The 20,510-nt window shown below is 38.4% G+C and overlaps 1 protein-coding gene across 2 annotated transcripts in view; it reads left to right on the top strand.

Moving 5' to 3' along the window:
- Positions 1-20,510, top strand: part of mad1l1 (mitotic arrest deficient 1 like 1) — a 162,965-nt gene that overhangs the window by 48,922 nt on the left and 93,533 nt on the right. For both annotated transcript variants that reach the window (XM_030145717.1, XM_030145709.1), the window contains exons 13-15: positions 158-214; positions 3,779-3,870; positions 7,319-7,409. In XM_030145717.1, the coding sequence (XP_030001577.1) occupies positions 158-214; positions 3,779-3,870; positions 7,319-7,409 (240 nt within the window). The remainder of the gene's footprint in view (positions 1-157; positions 215-3,778; positions 3,871-7,318; positions 7,410-20,510) is intronic.

The raw sequence follows: 20,510 nt of genomic DNA, 5'->3' as shown, positions 1-20,510 counted from the left end.
GTTGTTGATATTCCTGTACAGTTTGTGTTTGTGGTTGACATTTTGTTTAGACCAAAATTATTAGCTGCTTAATGTGATTGGGATAAAAGAAAAATCTTATTTATTTTAGGTCATTTTCTGACTTTTTTTTCTTCCATTATTTTGTGTTTCGATTTAGGCCCAGTTAACAAAAGCTCAGGAAGAGACAGGGGCCCTTAAGCTGCAGCTACAAACAGTAAGTACATACAGAAAAACACGTGTCACTTGTGCAGTTTGACACTTGAGGTGCACAGAGACTCTGCAGCGCTTTACACTCTTTACAGCAGATCTTTGTGCAGTTAATGAGTGTGTTTTTTGAAACTTGTCTTTATTTTCACATATGATGCCAACATTACAATGCTTTCTTTGTTTTCTTGAGCATTCACCTTAAGAATACAGGCAGTAGACACTTGTGTCGCGCAGTACAGGCATCATATGACAACTAGAGGTTGACCGATATGGGTTTTTCTAAGGCCGATGCCAATTTTAAAAAATTTGGTCAACTGATGGCTGATATCTACAGCCGATTTTTGAGGCTGATATTTAAGGCTTTTTTTTGTTTGTTTGTTTTTAAAGCACATTGACCGTAAAATACAATTGAAACACTCAGATAATTAAGATTTTTATGCAGTAATATAAATGAAATTATTAATACACGTACACATAATAAGTACTGTTTTAACATTTATTGAACTTCAAGTGCTGTCCACACAGGTGCCTGATCAAATATCTTATAACATTTTTATTACTGATCAAACATTGTCATTCAAATAAAATTAAGGCCAAAAAATCAATATATTGATCTACCTCTTGTGACAATGTTGGATTTGTTGATTTCTGTCCATCCTGTTTGTTTGTTGTTGTTGTTTTTTGAATAAAGAATGCAAAAAATGGCAAATACAATGAACTGAACCAGGAATTGTGTATGATGTGGAACGGCATCAGCAAACGGCTAAACGATTGATAATGGCGAGTCATGTAACCTTAACCCCTCAAGTGTCAGATCCATTTTGCATTGTGTGCCTTTTACCTTGAACACTGAACAAAAGGGAAAAGAGAACACGAGGACCTTCCACTGAACAAGTGTTGCAGCCGTTTCCATCACTGTTGCTCTGTACTGTACTTTCCAAACTATTGGCTGCACCCACGCTTCACGCTGCCCTCTCAAACTTCTCACCATCGATTCATTGATGCCAAGCTTACGTGCGGCAGCTCTATTTCCTTCTTCCACAGCCGGATCGATCGTTTGCCCGTGAAACATAAATTAGCTGCATCATTGTTTGAGCCGCGGGTTCACAGCGTGTGAAAAAAGTAGCGGCTTGTAGACCGGAAATTACGGTAGAGCATTTGTCATTTACTGGGTTTGTCTTTTTTACACCATTAGTGTGTAAAGACAGAATAATACAAACAAAACACATTAGGATAAATGTACTAGTCTAACAACACCAATGATTTAATCAGCCCACAAACGCAGTGCTGTAAATGCACTGGTACTTGGTCATTTAAAGTCAAGAAGTGTTTGATGTTTCATATTTCTTGCTCTCTCGTACTCAAGAATTAAGTCTCATGCACCAGCGTAAACCAGTTATTTGTATTTGGTGTTTCTGATATAGTCATTTATTACATCCCACATCATACAAGCCATGCTACAGTGAATATATTCGATATACAGACCACCTCTATATCCATTAGTCTAAATCTGCTGTCCACAGTTTGCATTCAGAGATGCAGTGAGTCCACTCTGCCTCCATAACTAACATGTTTCCTAATAGAGGTTTTTCCAGTTAGTCATACACACTCAGTTATATTTCCCATCGGGGCTCAGGTCTTCACCATGTAAGGAAGTTTTATTTTTTCTGTAATGAAGCACTTGACTAATACTGGACTCCCTTAACCCTTTATTGGGCAAGTGACTATTTTCGGTCATTACCTCCACCAAGGACAGCGGAGGTAATGTTTTCATCTGAGTTTGTTTGTTTGTGTGTCTGTTAGTAAGATAACTCCAAAAGTTATGGACAGATTTTGATGACATTTTCAGGAAATGTTGATACTGGCACAAGGAACAAATGATTACATTTTGGTGCTGATTGGGGTGTGGGGGGTGGGGGAGTGATCTGTCTTGGCGGAGGTCTGCACTCAGAATGCTTTTCTATTTTCCGCATACATTACAAGACGGTGACAACAGTTCCAATGAGGTCAGTGAGTCAACAGTCTCAGGTCCAATGTGGTCTACAGGGTCTGTAAGGTCCACCTCTGTATGAACAGTGAGTGTACCTGCTTTGCTAGGTACCATGATGTGATGGCACTAATGTAAGGAATGATGTTCAAAGGGATAATGTAGATGTGGACAGGCGTCTGGATCAGCACTTATGTTGGTCTAATGTTCTAAAAGTGATGTTCTAATACTTTTTTGGAGTCAAGAAAAATCCACATTAACATGCAAGATTTCAAAAAATATTCCAAGGCACACTGTAGGATTTTTGTAAAAATAAAATGCCTTTATTTCTCCATGGCAGTCATTTAAAATACAGCCAATGCATTGCGACCTCTGGTCTTCATCAGGGCTTTGTTCACCAGTGAAGTTACACACCTTCACACAATCACTTCAATGAACTGAAGGAACTCAGCTGAACAGAAGGAGCTCAGTTCATTCATCTTGCATGTTAATGTGGATTTTTCTTGACTCCAAATAGTAAGACACACAAGTTTTCAAAGAGCACATGTGGATAATCACCAAGAAGACCCAGCAGCACTTCCATTTTGTTGGTTTGGATGTTCTAATACTTGTTAGATTTTATTTAATTTGCTACTAATGGGTAAGGAACCAAACATGGTAACTTCCTTAACCTTGATTTTCTACATAACAATAAAATATTTGAAAAATTTCACTAAAGTAATAAAGTCTAATTATGTCCTCCAATATCACACCAAGGTTGAAATTTTGAATATCAGAGTATTTCTCTGAGTGCCTTATAAAGGGTTGAAGAAAGTCTTTGACATGAGCGTCAAGTTGCGTCAGAAACACTGTACTCTGTGAATGACGTTAAGTATTCTATTCAACCAGTGTTGCCTGATTGAGCGGGGGCAATTTAAAGATTTTCAACTTGTTGTGTATCTTAATTGCAGGAGGGCGAAACTACAGAAAAGTCACAATAAATGTTGACGTCTTGGCGGATGGCAGGTGTGACCGGAACTCTCACACACTCTCTGTGACTTCGTTTCTGTTCTTCAATCGTCTCTATGATCTTTCTTCTTTTCATGGCTCCTTGTTGCCGAGGAGACATCAACACAACCATGGCAATGAGTAGTGACGCGTGAAATCCACCTGTCTCGTACAGCAGTAATTACTTATCCGTCTTGGGGAAAACCGGGAGTGTGGAGGAAGCCGAGAGAGAGAGGCAGATGCTGTCAGGAAAAAAAAAAAAGCGGAAAGTGGGTATGCAAATGGAAATGAGGGATAATTGCAGTGAGAAGAGTAAGATTAGCGAAAAATTAAGACGTGGCCAGACTTAAAACAACTAGAAGGCAAAAAGTGATTGGAGCACTGTGAAATGGAAAATGAGTCTGTGGCCTAATGGTGTATAAAGGATAGATCTGTTTTACCGCACGTCTGTCTCAGGACGATAGCAGCACGCTGGAAGAAGGCCTAAGGATTTATCTGAAGCCAAAAGGTTTGTGCCAGGCTGACGGCCAACGGTGGTCTGATTGTAGTCCATAATGTCCATTTTTGTGTGTGTGTGTGTGTGTGTGTGTGTCCCAGGTGGAGCTGGAGCTGGAGTCTCTGAAGAAGCAACAGGCCTCTGCTGCTGACAGCAACGTTTTAGTGACCAAAGAGGAGGTCAGCATACTCAGGTAGTAGAACACGCGCACGCACACACACACACACACATATGACCTGCTGCCAATACCAGGCAGGAACATGAAAGATTAATTCGTATACCTGGAGTGGATTATCTCAGCTGGGTCTCATGCATACTGTATGTCATATGAGCTGATCTACGCCTTCAGGATGAACCTGTGTCGCGGTTGATTAACCCGTTAAAGAGCAAACGCACGCTCTAAAGAAAATATTCTAAAATGTAAGCATTGTTTGAAAATATTGTCCAAAAACCATTTCATGCTGTTGTTCACTATCAAAAGCCAGTAGAAACATGAACCCAAAACCATTTCACAGCTCAAAGCCAGTGTAAAGTGGAAATAAATGTGTTCAGTTTGCCACACCACAGAAAACTGTAACTGACAACCCCGAAAAAATGTAATGATTGAAATAATTAGCAAGTTTATTCAAATGAAAACACGTGCATCACACCGTAACTCAAAAAAATAAACTGAACTCAGCAAGTTAACACCAGAAACTATTTCATTTATTTATACAGGGTTTCTGCAGGTCATTAAAAAGCATTGTTACGTTCCGGGCTAGGAGGTTAACCAAGACGTAAATAATAAGCTCTTTGTGTCCCCTCCCAGCTCCCAAGCACACACGCCAGTCCAGAAATAAAGTCCAATATATTTATTTTTTTAAACAACTCAAGGAGGGTTAGGGGAGGGCTCAGCTAAAACAACGAACCAAAAGTCTTCTTCGAAGTCAAAACTAAATTCCCTAACCCAAAATAAATTGAAGAAATAAAATGCAGTAAACTAACCTAAACTCCCTCAAACAAAAGCAGGAGAAAAGGCGAAAACAAAAGAGCCGTCCTCCCCTACCAGAAAAGTAGACTGATTAAAAAAATAAAAAACACTGTTTACAATTTACAAACTAATACAGACACAATCGAACACATGATGACTGATGACCAAAACACAAACACAGGATTCACGGTTTGGAGCTGGCAGAGAGCAAAAAAGAGCTCATTATGTACATCGTGGTTAACCCCTAGGCCGGGACGTAACATAATCTGGGGGCTCATCTGGGATTTGAACCCGGGACCTCTCGCATCTCAAGTGAGAATCATACCCCTAGACCTAGATGGGATGTAACAGCATTAAAAGTCAATGTGTAGATTTTGTGAAAATTAAGGCCTTAAATGGCATTAGATTCAACGTTCAGAGGCATTAAAAAATTAAATACGCTTGATGGAAAAAAAAAAGCATTGTTATTCATGATTTATTTTGATTATATAAACATTTAAGAATTTTGATTGGTAGTATAGTGTGATGATTGACAGGCCGAACGCTTTAATTGGCTGATGTTGATGGCCAATGGATGAAGTCACAACAGCAGATGCTTGTAATGCAACGTGCTGTGAGTGTGCTCATGCCGTGGAATTGTTAGCAAATGTCAGAAGATGGGAAAATCCAAGTTTCAGCAGAAGTGATTGGAGGAGGAACTAATCAGAACCTGGTTAAAGCCTGTCGACGGTAAACTGTCATAAAACTATGCATAAAACTGTATTTGCAGTTGGACATGGGCATTAAATTTGTTTAAAGTGGGATTAAAAAGGGCATTAAAAAGCATTAAATTAGATTTGCTGATACCTGCAGAAACCCTGTTATATATTGCTGATTTTTTTTTTTTTTTTTTTTTGCGCTAGTGCTTCACATCTATTCCTATAGACTGTTAGATCTCAGCAGTCTTAGAAGTTCTTTGCAGCTACATTGTATCACGTGGATCTAGTGAACTTGGGGGAAATGTATAAAACGTGTGCAGGTTATATAAAGAAAAAGTCATCAGGGCGTTTTGTCTGTGTTGCTATAGTTATAAAAAGTGAGGCGAAACTGATGATTATGTCACTACAAAGGTGAAAGGACATGTTCTGGTATCCTATCTGTTTTGCCCACTTTGGATTTATTTTTAAAGTAGGTGTGTCTGCCTCAGTAAAATGCATAATTATGTTTAGAAAATCATTTTGGACCATGTTCGGTGACGCATGACTTAGTTGCTGAAGCAAAACAGTAATATCCAGCATCTGCAAAATGGATCCCTTTTAGCCTGATAATGTTTAATACTAAGTCTGGAACTCTTTTGTATTAATAGCGACATGATTTACTCAGCTGGAAAGGAGTTCCATTAAAGCAGCAAATACTTATGATCATAATAACAACAAACATTTGTAAATAAGACATGTTTAGGTGATCAGTTGGGATGCCCCATTCCCTTCTGCATGTAATGTATAATTTTAAACCTTAGTTTGCCTTAACCCATAAAGAGCCAAACAGCCAGCGATGACCAAAACCTACTGATCTGAAATGTTTAATAACTTCTGAACCACTTATCCTATCAATCCATTTAAATAATTGGTGTAAAATGCAGCTATTCATCTTTTTATGGTCATCACACATGACCCATTTGGATGTTCAGAGGCTCTGTAGTGAACGTGGAAACACCGTCATCTTCTACAGCATTGATTCACCAGTAAAACCCATGGAGTTGGATCAATGACAGTGGATGGACACACCTGGTTTATGTTCAGTTAATGAACGATTTTGCTGAAAAAGTCACTTTTTCTTCAGTTTTCTCTGTTTTTGATATAATAGCCGTCAACTTTAATCTGAGCTTTTATGAACATCTACATGATCATAAAATTAAATATAGGAAAATACCTGATGTTTACGGAAAAACACAAAATACAGAGGATTATATCATGATAAATTGTGATACATCACTTAAGAAAAGTTACATATAGAGAAAAAAAAATTACTTTGGAACTGCCACAAAAGTAACACTGGGTCTTTATGGGTTAAAGTTGAACATCTTGCCCTCCTCATAGATTCTAAAGCTTGATATATTTTATGTATAAATATAGTGTCTTTAACATATTTCAAGCAATAGAATCTACAAGATGGGCAAGAATGTTATTTTAGATTTTAAACATTAAACCTAATGATTTTGCTGTATTTTCCAACATGATATTCAAATGCGTTCAGGTCATCACGGTATTCTCAGCTGTAAACAATTTTGCACTTACACAGGGTTTTTATGCAGGGCACCACCCCTGTTGAGATACACTTTAATAGTCCAATTTCTTCAACATGGTAATACCCGTGACAAGGTAAGAGATCAATATATTGGTAATTAGCACGCCTTTGAGCGAGCCGTGCACCATTTTTTTGGCTTTACTTTTTGAAAATTAATCTTGCAAATCACGGGTGCACGGCTCTCTGCCTAATACACCGGTGCAGAGTTTTTGCTATAGTCCTGATGACGGGTTACTTGCAAACTTTTAGGCTTAAAATAAGACTGACTATATTTAGTAAAACTTTCATTCGACTGAGGAGAAAAATTGAAAGTCTGAAACTATAAATGAGTTTACAACACTTTATCAAATCAGTCCCAGTTTTTGAGTGTGTGCATGTCTTTCAGACAGAAAATTGAAGATTTAGAGGCCGAGCGCCAGCGTCTGGAGGAGCAAAATAACATTCTGGAGATGAGACTGGAGAGACACAACCTACAGGTCGGTACCAAGACTTCCCCTCCAACTGTTTTCTGTGATAAATTTACTTGTCTGGCACAAAGGAACCAATTTAATAACCCCAAGGGCAACAGGCAGCTCCATATGACACTGCAGATTGATTCACACAAACGCTTCCCATATCTGACAGTTTTTCAAACACAATTGGACCCAGGTGTGTTTCCAACAGCGTCCGATGAAAAAAGTTGCGGAACCTGTGGCTGATTTAAAGTCATCCTTTATTGGCTGAAGGGATTAGAATGGACAGAGCAGGAGTGTGTGGGGGTGGCATCATCAAAAAAATTACATGTAGACCTACCACAGTGTCAGCAGGGAACAAAACTGGCTCAAATGAAGTTAATCCTGGGTGGTAGCTCCGATACGATCACTGAGAAAGACACAGAAACATTCATATGCATGTCTGTCTGCACTTACTGTGTCTTTAAACTGATAAACTGATTCTGATTTAGCATGATGGACCTGGTACTACAAAGAAAATAGTATAAAAAGCTTGAAAAAGCTCTTTTCATTTTTATGATTTTTTTCTAATGATTCTAAAAGATGAGCCTTAATGCTGTCAAAATTATACTCAAAGTGTAAGACAACCTTAAATAGATCAATATCAATCTAGTGTAGCTCTTTTAAGGTTTAGGTGATAACAGACACATGCATTTATTTGTGAATCTGTCTTGTCTGTAATTTGTAAAGTAAAAATTCACAAATGACTATTGCAGCAAACACAGATATCTTGTAATAATATTGATCTTGTGTGAAATCTCTGTGATTTAGGCCCAGTCCCAATTCACCCCTTAGCCCTACCCCTTGGCCCTTGCCATTGGCACTACCTCTTGAAATGGAGCTACAGGAGTTAGGGGTTGAAACATTACCCTTTGAAATGGGACAACCCTTCACGACCTGTTACATCATCAACATCAACAGAATTATGGGAAATTTCTCCTACTCCTCCATTCGTAGTGTGGTCCTGAAAAATCTCCATTTCAAGGGCTATACAGCCCTCCGCCTTAGCCCTTCCCCTCCGTCTAATCGAGAATCAAGACAACACTACCCTTTCACATGAACGCACAAAACAGAGGGGCCTGGGTAAGAGGGGGGCAAGGGGTGAATTGGGATTGGGCCTTGTAGAGATTTGCAACATGTTTTGTTTCCTCTCCACATTTAACATATTCCCTGGTCAAGGTTGCACTTGTGATGATAAATGATTTTGTAGTGTTTGGGTCCAAATTTAGGAGGTTCATGTCACAGTATAGCATGGATATTCACTGACAAAAATCCTTTAGAAAAGTGACATAAAAGATGATGAGATGGATGACATGCATGACAGCTACAGTGAGGAACATATCTGTCATTCAGCAGTCATCTGTCAGTGGTGAGCCTTGACATCAGAACTGTGGAACAATGTCTGTAAATTCATGTAAAAACACACTTCCCTCACCCCATGTAAATGTGCTGCATAAAACACAGGAATGAGAACACATGAATTTCCAAATTATGGGGAGGTCCACGGGTTATACTCGTCCTGTGCAAATAGGGCTTTAGGTGTATTAAAGTTTGCCGAAATAATACAGTATTTGGAGATTAATTTTTGCATTTTTTTTTCCATGTCTAAGAGAAAATCCATCTGTGATCTATTACTTTCCCTTGACTCTTTTCCATACATTATCAGCAATTAAACATTTAGTCCACAGGGCACTTCAGCCATAATAACAAGCACATGATTTAGAGATAATTAGCTTCACACCTGCATTGCACTTTGCCTTGCCATCGCTGTCTTTTCTTAAGCGAAGTCGCTTATAGACCATTTTATGACAGTCTGTCTCAAACTTTTGTTGCAAGTTGGTGTCTCTGATCCTGGTAGATCACATCACACCAACACATAATTAAAACAATCTTCCCACTTCTATCTTCTGACAAAGAGCCTTATGATTATACATTTATTGTACCTTTGTATATCTATATACCTCTATTTACCCCTGCCCACCTGGTGGGGGTATATAGATGTTCAAGGAATTCCCTCCGTCCGTCCGAGGTTTTCGTCCAACCGATTTCTCGTGACACTTTTTTTTTTTTTTTTTTTTTTTACAAATTTGTGAAAAGTTTTTCAAAAGATTGAAACTTAACACTCAAAAAGAATCCCTGGATAGGAAGGGTATCAGTGAGCAGGAGGGGGAAAGTGTTGTGTGAGTGGGTGGGGGTATTGGTTAGCTCCTCTTACTCGTTCACTTGTTTAGTGGTGCCTTCTACATTATTGCCTTCTTCCTCATTGTTTGCCACTTTACAATTAAAAATGATAATTATTAAAAAAAAAAAAAGTTTATGTCCACCTATCAAAATGTCTGAGTAGTAACAGTAATCTCCAACTGTACAAATCAGTTGTATCTTGTAGCCACGTTACTTTCCAATAGTTAAAACAAAACAAAACAAAACAATAAAAACATTTGGCACATTTTTTTAAATCCAAGTGGCCAAAAAGAGAGTTTACCTGATCCTAAACAGACTAAAATGGATTCAGTGGCATTTCTTTTGCATAGAATCAGTGCTATGTGTTATCCACAAACTCCATTTAAATGTTTTACATTTTCTAATATACAATAAATCCTAAATAAAATTAAAGAAAGGCAAACTTTTAGGCAAGGTTAAAAATATATCTTTGTTTTTTTTTTCAGTTTACTCAGGTATAACAGCAGCCACCAAATCACAGAAGCTAGGATTATACTTTGTGCTCATCGTTAGAGCCGTATAGAGCATATCTGTTGGTATCTGAGCCACACTTACCAGAACCGTAGGGTTTTAGAGGTTAACCCCCTCTGTTGTACCTGATCAGTCTTCCTTTTAAATTGGCTCTGTGTGTCTATTTGTTTCATCTCCGTCGGGTCCTATAACTCCCTTGACTCGTGCTGTACAAACCTAGCCTACAGGGTAACTTTAATGAAACGTTTGTGGGTGAGTGCATTGGTTCTTTTTAGCTATGGGGTGAATACAATCCATGCGTCCTCAAGCATGACGACCACTTTTAAGACAATTGACAACTGAGAGTGTGTAGGAGTGTAAGTGTGTGTGCACAAGTTTCAAGGTTGCATGGTCAATGGATCTGGTCAGTTCTTTAGGAGTTATTTTTTTATGACTCTGCCATGGTCTAACGCACACTAAGAGACTTCTACATCGGCGTGAGTGAACAGATGAGTGACTGAAAGGAGAACCACTAGAACGGAGAAATGAATGGCTGAATGACTAGGCGTTAATCACCATAGTATTGAAAGCTTAGAAAAATTAGGAGTGCTATTTTTCATTGCGTTATCATTCACTCTCATCCTCACATGGTCAGTGCTTCCAGTTTCATCTGACCCTGTCTTTTCATTTGAAACATATTGACTAGTGTGACTGTCGCCCACTCTAGCTGCTTTTCACAGAGCTCAGTCCTCGACAATAATGTCAGGGGCAATCCTGGGAGATTGATATTTTGAATAATAAGTCGCCAGGCGTCTGGCTTTTTCATCTAATGCATGGTTTGTCCTATCGGCTAAGACTAACCCTTGAATCTTCCCATAAGAAAAGGTCAAACTAAAGGATCAACTTTGAGATTACACAGCATATTACAAATAGAAGAGCACTATACCTTCTTCATCCATATATTGACCATGCTTTGAAAGGCATTGGTTATGTGTTGTATTGAAATTGCGAACTTTCAACAGCAGGGGGAAGTCGCATATGAGAACATATTTAGGACTTAAAACCAACAAATCAACTCTATGTATCCACAGACTGTATCACTCACTGAATCCTATATTATAAAAGGGAAGTGGACTGTGTGTGTATCTTGGGCATCACACAAAATCCAAGAAGAGCTGACTGCTATAGTTTGGCATAGTTATGTATTTTTGGCCAAAGAAGAGACTAGCGAAAACATCAATTTGATAGGACCAATATTTTGGGAGGTATTAGTAATTTTGGAATACAATGGTCTCCCAATGGCCAATCACGTTGCTATGCCCAGAAACGCAGAATGTGTGGGTTACCTAGCAACAGATAAACAATAGGACCACGTTGCCATGGTGTCACATTTCATGTACAGAAACAGACATGCCAGGTGTGAGAATATTCAACTGAAAATGCCAGTGGAATTTACCAAGAAAGTAAAGGAATATCAGAGGCTCTAGAATCCGTAGCTCCCCACGGGTCAACATGCTAGTAAAGAGCTAGTAAAGCACTAGCCCTTTAATGCAAATGAGCCACTTCACACCCCACCCCCTCCAGGCTGTTGACCGTGCTGCTCTGTCCCGTTCAGTCTCTTGTGTTCGTTAATACAACCAACAGCTGAACATTTTAGGTAATCTGCTCGAAGTTTGGACATATTTTCAGTATGAACTACAACCGCTGCTGTTGATAAATAATTATGGCATACTCGGAGAAATGTTCATAGGAAGTCTTGACCTTATATGTGCAAATGTTGTGATCCACTCAGTCTTTGCCAAGATGACTATAAAGATAGCTTTGCAGCACCTGGAGGGTTCAAATTCAAACTTTATGAACTGTTAGGGTCCACAAATAAATAAATGTACCAAAGACTATAAAAGTGGGTTTAGCAAAATATGACCCCTTTAAATTTTTTTTTTGCAAACTTGTCATGAGCTGTAATGCTCTTTTCCATGAATGTGTCATCTTAAGTAGTCCCTCTGTGGTCTGAATCCCACTTTCCTTGTGGTGCAAAACATGGAAATTAGAATATGGAGGGGGAATGAAGTCATCCCACATTCAACCACTGCAACAGAATTACAAATGGTTATACTGATATATAAGACACATTATATTTACTGATACATAAACAGAAAACACATTATTCCTTTGTTTTCTCTTTAAATTCCCTTTGTTCCCTGTTATAATTGTTCGTTTGAAACTTTCTTTTCCTCTTACTGTACCGACACTGTCTAGACAGAGTTAATTGTTAAAGTTGCACAAGGTTGCATCAACTAAAATCTCTCTGATGTATGTGGAAATTCCCAGCTGTATAATACGCAGTTAGACATTATTAGATAATATTTAGACATCATTTTTATATATAAAACATCTTGCCAGCCTAAAAACGTATTGATTTTTCCGTCTTACATTGGCCACCTTGTAGCTTTGATGTTTTTCCCTGCAGACCTACCATTAAGTGTTAAGTGTTTAGCTGTGGCTCTGCTTTGGTCTTGGAGTCAAGTGATGTGATGATGGTTATATGTGAAAACTTGACTCAAACTAGATAACTTTCAAGCAACATGCCCTTGCGACATGAGCGTTTTCAGAAGAAAGACAATAGGTTTACTCGGTTTGTGATGCTGATATTGGTGTAAGACCTCAACAGCCAGAGAGTACAGTACCATTTGCTTATTTATTTATTTATTTATTTATTTATTTATTTATTTATTTATTTATTTATTTATTTATTTCAAACATGCAAAGAAACAAACAAAATAAAACAAAACGAAGCAAATTAAGACAAAAACAAAATAACATTTAAATGAACAGAATCTATCTTCAAGCACATACAAGTCTGAATTTTGCATGGTCGAAAAGGAGTAGGAAGAAGTACAAACTTATAAACTTGACCAGGCTTTGAGTCAAAATCACCCCTACATATGCTAATTCCCATTTTCTGACTTAAAACCAGCTCCTTTCCCTCTAAAGTAACTGTTTTCCCAGCACAGTTTGGGTCTTACTTGAAGGAAGCTTTTTGCGTTGGTCTGATGAAAAAGCCATGACACTCCTGAACAAAATTGATAACAGCCTTCTCAGGTTTAAGCAGCAGGGATGATGGCAGTGCTTCTCCATTCTTATCCAGTAAATCAGTGAAATGATTCAAGATGTCAGAAGAGAGTGCCTCATCCTCCCTCAGCTCACTCAGCGGAAGATGCAGTTTAACTGAGAAATGAATTCAATAAGGGCAGTTAAGTGAAAATATTCGACTGAACTTGCTCTTTTGAACTTATATTTCAGGACTTCCAAAGTAAGAAATACATGGAGGAGTTTGTAAATACTCCAATACTGTAAAGTCACCTCAATACAAATTTTTACAAGAAAAGATAAAATCATGAGGAGCTGGCATCCAACAACAAGCAACTAGCAGTTCAATTATGAACCCAGAGAAACCCGAAAGGTCACTGGGATACGTGATTCATACAGGTGAGAAGGTTCAACGTGAGCATCGTGTCTGATGAGTGAAAGGATGTTATACTGTTCATTCCAGTTGTACCTGAGGGAATTCTGGACTCTGCTGTTTCACTGTTGGAAAGGTATGAAACTAAGGTGAAGCAGTGAGAGGGCTTGCAGCTCAGTCTTTTGTGGAGCAGACCGCTATATCCGTAGACCTTTGCTTTAATGCTTTCCAGGCACAACCTCGACCCCCTCGCCGCTTCTGTAAACTCATTCGGGCTCAGATCCCTGTGGTACAGTCCAAAGTATATTCTGATGCTGAAGACGAACACTTGAAGGATCTTCTCACTACAATGAAGACAACATGAAAAGAGGATCCCTGGGTAGCTTATAGCAGTATGCAAATGTCTCAGGTTATTCAGAAGGCTTTAGGTATGGATGAGAAAATGTGACTGACAAGGTGAGATGGTAGTGAGCACGGGTCAGACTGACTAATGGAGGAAGAGGGGGAGGCGGGGGTTCTGCCACGATTTGGTATGTTTGATGAGGGTGAATTGTGAGCTGTAGAGAGGACACACATGAACCCTTTTAAGGCTGCAATTGTAACTGGCTGCCCAGGTGTCTTCATTTTTTCTTTGCAATACAAGTGGCAGAAAATGTCTTTTTTGCCAGTTTTTTTGCACAAACTTGGGAGTTTTTAGCATATTTATTACCAGAAACAACTGTAAATGTCCATAATGAAACTTTTTTAGATTGCAAAAATAAACTTTCAACTCTTTTGCATCTGCTCAAATGTGTTTTTTGGTCTTGAACATTCAGTACGCATATTATGACTTCATATTTTTTATTATTTCAAGGCATTTTTCAGCCTGTATGGAAGTCTCTGAAACAGACCATTTCTACTTGTAATAGAGTACCACACTGCTGCAGTAAAGTGTTATATAGTGTCGAAAAGCTCAGAATCTCAGCTTTCCAATGTCATTTGAATTTTGTGGATAGCGCAATTGCGTCAGGAGTTACAGTCATTTGAATGCTGTAAAGTGCAAAATGCAGTGCTAGAGAGATTGCCGTTAAAGGGTTAAACAATATTTTAGCTGTATTCAATTATTCAAATACACCACAAATGACACCAACTAACAGGATGGTGTGAATGACCAATTAGTGGAAAGTAAGGATGCACTGATCAGTTTCATTTTCACCTATTTGACTACACTGACTGGTGTTGACATGTTTCAGTAGTGCTATGTCCAGTTCAGTACCTATCCGAAGTAGTTGTTAACTCTTTCGGTGCCAGACAGTTAAGGGGCTAGTAAGCCTTAAAAGTGCCACAGAATTTGGCCGTTTTTCAGTATTTCGTGGTCATTCATAAAATTTCCCAAGCAGAAAACGAAACGTGAGCTCTTCCTTGGTCAAAAACCGCTCGGTAACATCCGACCGATTGCTACTTAGATTCAAAACGCACCCGATTCCGACGCAGCCGATTCATTATTGATCGTAATTTGCATAATCTATTTGGTCACGTGACCTCAAATTCCCGTCTGATTGGTCTCAAAAGGGGGACACAGAAAGAACGTCATCGAAATGTGAGAAAGAAATGGGGGTGAATGGTTTGTTTGTACACAAATATGGCGTGTTCTCCAAAGCCGATCTGATCGGCCCGTGGCACTTTAAAGGTTGTATTTGTAAAGCCGATTTAATTGGCCCATGGCATTGAAAGAGTTAAAGTCCTGACCTGAACTAGCAATGACCTGTGTTGCATTGAATCATCTCTGATCATAATAAGTGTAGAAATGGATCGATGTAAGTCATGATTCACTGATGTAAACCAAGTGCAGCCTGCTAACACTTAGTAGTTGCTTTTCCATTGACCCTCAAATTCCGCAAATATAACTTGCGCATAAAAATGTACCTAATGGAAAAACGACAATTTCGCCAAAAGCCTCATTTTTCCATTTAAAGTTTTTGCGCTGGCAAGAGGTGGTTTTTGGGGCGTAGCGCAAATGGTTTATCACGCAAAACTGCAATGGAAAGACCTTTTTTTCGCAACTAGAGTCAGGTGAATTTAAAAACCGGATGTTGACTTACGTTACACCAAGCGAAGAAGAAGAAACATGTTGTGGTATGTGTGGACACACCGGGAAACCCGATCATTTTTTAAAAATTTAGTACGAGATAGAGGTAATATATAATAATAATGAATATATCTGTAAATTAACGCCATATTTACATTCGTCGCCATGTTTATGGAATTACTTCTCGTGTCATCTCTCGATAATTAATAAACAAATCATTGCATTTGTGATTTAATGGAAAAACCAACATTATCCACTTCTATTTTTTCGACATTTAGTAAATATTGTTAAACGCAGATGTCCAGTGGAAAAGCGACTAGTGAGGTAGAAGTTAGAAACAAGGCAACTTGAAAATAAAACACAATTCGAACAAATCGTTACTTTAACCATCAGTACCTACTGGCTTAGAATTTCAGGATTGGTTAATTTCTGCTGAAAAGTAGGGCTCTCAGTTGCTAAAAAATCCTGCAATTAATCACATTTTTCTGTCTAAAGACCAGAGATTGTAATAATTATTATATCCCCCGAAACTCCTTTTCGGGGATATAATAATGGCTTTACCCCAAATGCTGCCACCGAATGTCCTTGGTGTGAACCTGATAACTAGGACAGATTTGGTTGGATTTCTTGTCCCTTGATAACCAACACAGAGGACCCCCAGTGGAAGAACTCTATGGATTTCAGCTTCTCTATGAGTATTATTTGTCATCCAAATGGGGGCGCTTTGGCTGAAAATCAGTTTTTTGGACATAAATCAAACAATAATGGGCTGATTGAGATAAAATTTGGTTCATATTGATCGTCTTTCAAATGTCCATTTTCTGTCTATCATCCAGAGTTCATATGGTGTCATTTTCATTCATTAGGTGGAATTTTGTGGAGAAAATGTGGTTCTCTGACCATTATTCTGCCACTATCAGGTCGATGTAGCTCAAATTGAGTTCATATTGACTGACTAACAATTATCGTGGATAGATTTTTATATAGCAGAGGATTGGGGGGATTTCAGGGATATTCCCTTACTCAATAGCATAACCCTCATCAATATTTGATTGTTACACTTGTAGACCTATTTAAGATTAAATATAAAAGAATTGTATTTATATTCTCCAGCTCTTACCTTTCTGTCTAACATGGTCACTTCTGCCTGAGATGGTTAACAACCAAAATGCAAACTCTACCCTGAAAATATCAGAAATAACAAGTCAGTAATGCTTCTTTATTTTTGTCTCCTTTTTTATAGTCTATAGGCCATAGACCCAGTTTCCTGCATACTGCTTAAAGAATGTGGCCATTTATAGCCCAGACCATCTCAGAATGTGCAGTGAACTGTGTGTTCGCACTGCATCTTGACATTGATGTAGAGCTGTTCATTACCACTGAATCACAAAAAAAGCATATTAAAGTAATATGAGGGCATGCTACAATTTTATTAAAAAAAAAGGTTCTTCTTGGTATTAGGGGACACTGTTGGACATTTGGAAAATATAGCTGAAGAGATATTCTTGATGTCGGCTGCGACCACAGAAAAGCATTTTGTGGTATTTATTCCCTGTGTGTGTCCAAGTACGCTTCATGGCAGAGAATCTGACCTTGCCACTGTGTTCTGCTTTTGTCCCAAAGGTGACCGAGTCGTGTTGACCTGTGAATGTTAAAGGTTTTTTTTTTTTTTTTAATCTCCTTTTTTTCCCCCCTTCAGAGCAGTTATAGTTGCTATTGCTGCTGGTTTGTTCTCTGGTTGAATTAAGAATTTCAATGTATACTGCTACTACAGCCATCCACAAATTACACCCATGCAGGAAATGACGCTGGAGCAACACCTGTAACTGCACTGATATGGGTTTATTATCACCACCAGGAAGTTTTGTGATCACTTTGCTTTGTGTGTTTGTTTGTGTGCGTGTTTGTTTGTTAGCACCTTTACGGGAAAACTATTACAACCATCTTTACCAAATTTTACCCACAGATAGGCCTACAGGGTGGGGAAGCAAAATTTACAATATTTTGATTGAAAGGGATTGAAAGACAGTGTATGACCAATTAGTTCATTGAAAGTCACGAGAATTTATTTGCCACAAGAAAATTGACATAATAGAAAATGTTTTTGTTCTATGTGTCCTCCTTCTTTCTCAATAACTGCCTTCACACGCTTCCTGAAACTTGCGCAAGTGTTCCTCAAATATTCGGGTGACAACTTCTCCCATTCTTCTTTAATAGTATCTTCCAGACTTTCTCGTAATAGTTTTGCTCATAGTCATTCTCTTCTTTCCATTATAAACAGTCTTTATGGACACTCCAACTATTTTTGAAATCTCCTTTGGTGTGACGAGTGCATTCAGCAAATCACACACTCTTTGACGTTTGCTTTCCTGATTACTCATATGGGCAAAAGTTTCTGAAAAGGTATGGATAATAGTGTTAGGTATGATTATGACATCAATATATGTTTGGTTTCAAAACAATTGACGTAGTGCCTGCTGAGAAAAAACAACTAAATGTTCATTGTAAATTTTGCTTCCCCACCCTGTATGCCCTGGGACGAACCCATTAAATTTTGGGCCAAGTAGGCCAAAGTTCAAGGTTACAGCAAGGTCACAAAATCTCAAATTTTCTTCTCTCTCATCATTGAGCAATTTTCGAAAATTCATAAAAACTTCAAAATGACTCCGATTAGCCTCCAATTTGATACACCCGTAGCTTATAACAATATCTTGTATCTGGCACAAAATTGTCCACATCCACTGTGGAATGTGGACTCTGTGGACATTTAAATTTAACATTGAAAATCCCATTTACGACACATTTTTCATTATACCTCAACAAATATTGATTGGAATTTAATATACTTTGACATACACATGACTGGTACCAAGCTTCAACTTTTTCTGCTGTATGGAACAACCTTGAAACTGTTTAATTCAGGGGTCACCAATCCTAGTCCTTGAGGGCTGGAATCCTGCATGTTTTAGATGTATCCCTCTTCCAACACACCTGATTCAAATGCTAAGCCTATCATCAAGCTCTGCAGAAGCCTAAAAATGACCGTCACCTGTGCTGGAAGAAGGAAACATCTAAAACATGCAGGACACCGGCCCTCGAGGACCAGGATTGGTGACCCCTGGTTTAATTTAAAAAGAAATAGTTGATCCACACATGCACACCGTTTGGGATGCTTGGCGGAGGTTTGCACTCTGAACATTTGTTACCTTTGGGACCAAAATATCACTGTTCAGCCATAAAAGACCAATAGAATGGAATAGAATAGGCAAGGCAAGGTAGATTTATTTGTATAGCACAATTCGTACACAGGGCAATTCACAATGCTTTACAAAAATGGAAAAAAGACAGATTAAAAACACACAATTACAATTAAGACATAATAAAACATTAATAATAATCAATTAAAACAAAGTAAAAGAGAAGAGTGCAGATAGAACCCTTTCACTTGTTCTGTGCACAGTTGAAAAGAGTTGTTTTCAGCCTAGACTTAAACATTGTCACAGTAGAGGATAATAAGTCGAGGAGAATAAGCGTTATTGTCATTGCAAAATAGTAAGGTACACACATCAATTATAAACTGCTCTGTTCATTACATTTATGAAACTGAAATGTTCTTGATTTCTACAGTTGAATTATACAATATTTTTTTACCGAATATATTACATCATTTATATTTTTAATAATTTATTTTTTTCATTGATGAGAGAAGCTGAAACCTGATTTTGCAGCTGTGTTAGTTTTGAAGTGCTAACAGTGCTCTCATCTCTGTTCTAGGCTATTGACTGTGTTAATGTAGCTGAAGTCATCACTAACTCATGCCAGTGGATTTTCTACTTGCAAAGAGAAAGAGAATAGACAAATGTGTTTTGTCATTCCATTTTTCAAGTACATGACGATGATAATGATTGGTAATTACTACATCTGTGATGGCCTTTTGCATCCTGTCTTTTCATACATCCTCACTTCATCTCAGTTCACTGAGTTGAAGGGCTTGTGTGTGTTTGTTTCTTCTTTATTTTTTGGTAGTCTTCCTCCATTCTCACACTCGCTCACCATTAACGTGACACCTGTTCCATCAGCAGCTCATGTCCCCTGTGGTCACTGCTGTGTACAGGATATAAGTGGATGTTGCAGAGTGATTTGTTCAGCTGAGTTAAAAACAGATTCTGGACCTTGGACCCTGGACCCTGGACCCTGGACCCTGGACCCTGGACCCTGACCCTCCCCCTCCCCCTCCCCCTCCCCCTCCCCCTCCCCCTCCCCCTCCCCCTCCCCCACAACCCTGCTTTTCTCTTTACTTTTTAGTCCAACGGCCCGAAGGGTCCGATGGACTATTGGTATCAGTTGGTGTCCGTCCGTCCATCTGTGGTCCGTCCGTAAACAATTTTTCAACAATCTTCTTCTCTGAAAACAGTCAGTCAGAATGACTTGATATTTGTTGTGGGGGTCAGGTTTACCAAATTTGTTCAAAGAACTGGGAAATACTTGATTTTTTTATGATTTTTTGAAATTTTGAAAATCCCCTTTGGGTTATAATGGCATAGATTTCAAAGTACTATAACTTGAAAGCAGTTGAAGATATTGATATAATTACTATTGGTCATAGATAGGAAGTCACATGTGGGCTTTCATTTGATACTATGACCTTTGACCTTGAGTGACCTTGAAATGTCAAAACCAAGATCATCTCTGTCCAGATTTCTAGAAACTTCTCCAAAACCATCAGCCAGAATCAATGAAATTCATAGCAGAGGCTACTTGGGGCAAGGTCTACCATGTTTGTTCAAAGAATTGGGAAATACTGATTTTTTATGTTTTTATGATTTTTGAAATTTTAAAAATCCCCATTGGTTTATAATGGCACACAGTTCAAAGTGCTGTAACT

The sequence above is a fragment of the Sphaeramia orbicularis genome, chromosome 1 (genome assembly GCF_902148855.1).
Source record: "Sphaeramia orbicularis chromosome 1, fSphaOr1.1, whole genome shotgun sequence".
Taxonomy (NCBI): domain Eukaryota; kingdom Metazoa; phylum Chordata; class Actinopteri; order Kurtiformes; family Apogonidae; genus Sphaeramia; species Sphaeramia orbicularis.
This window is presented reverse-complemented; position numbering and strand designations above follow the sequence as displayed.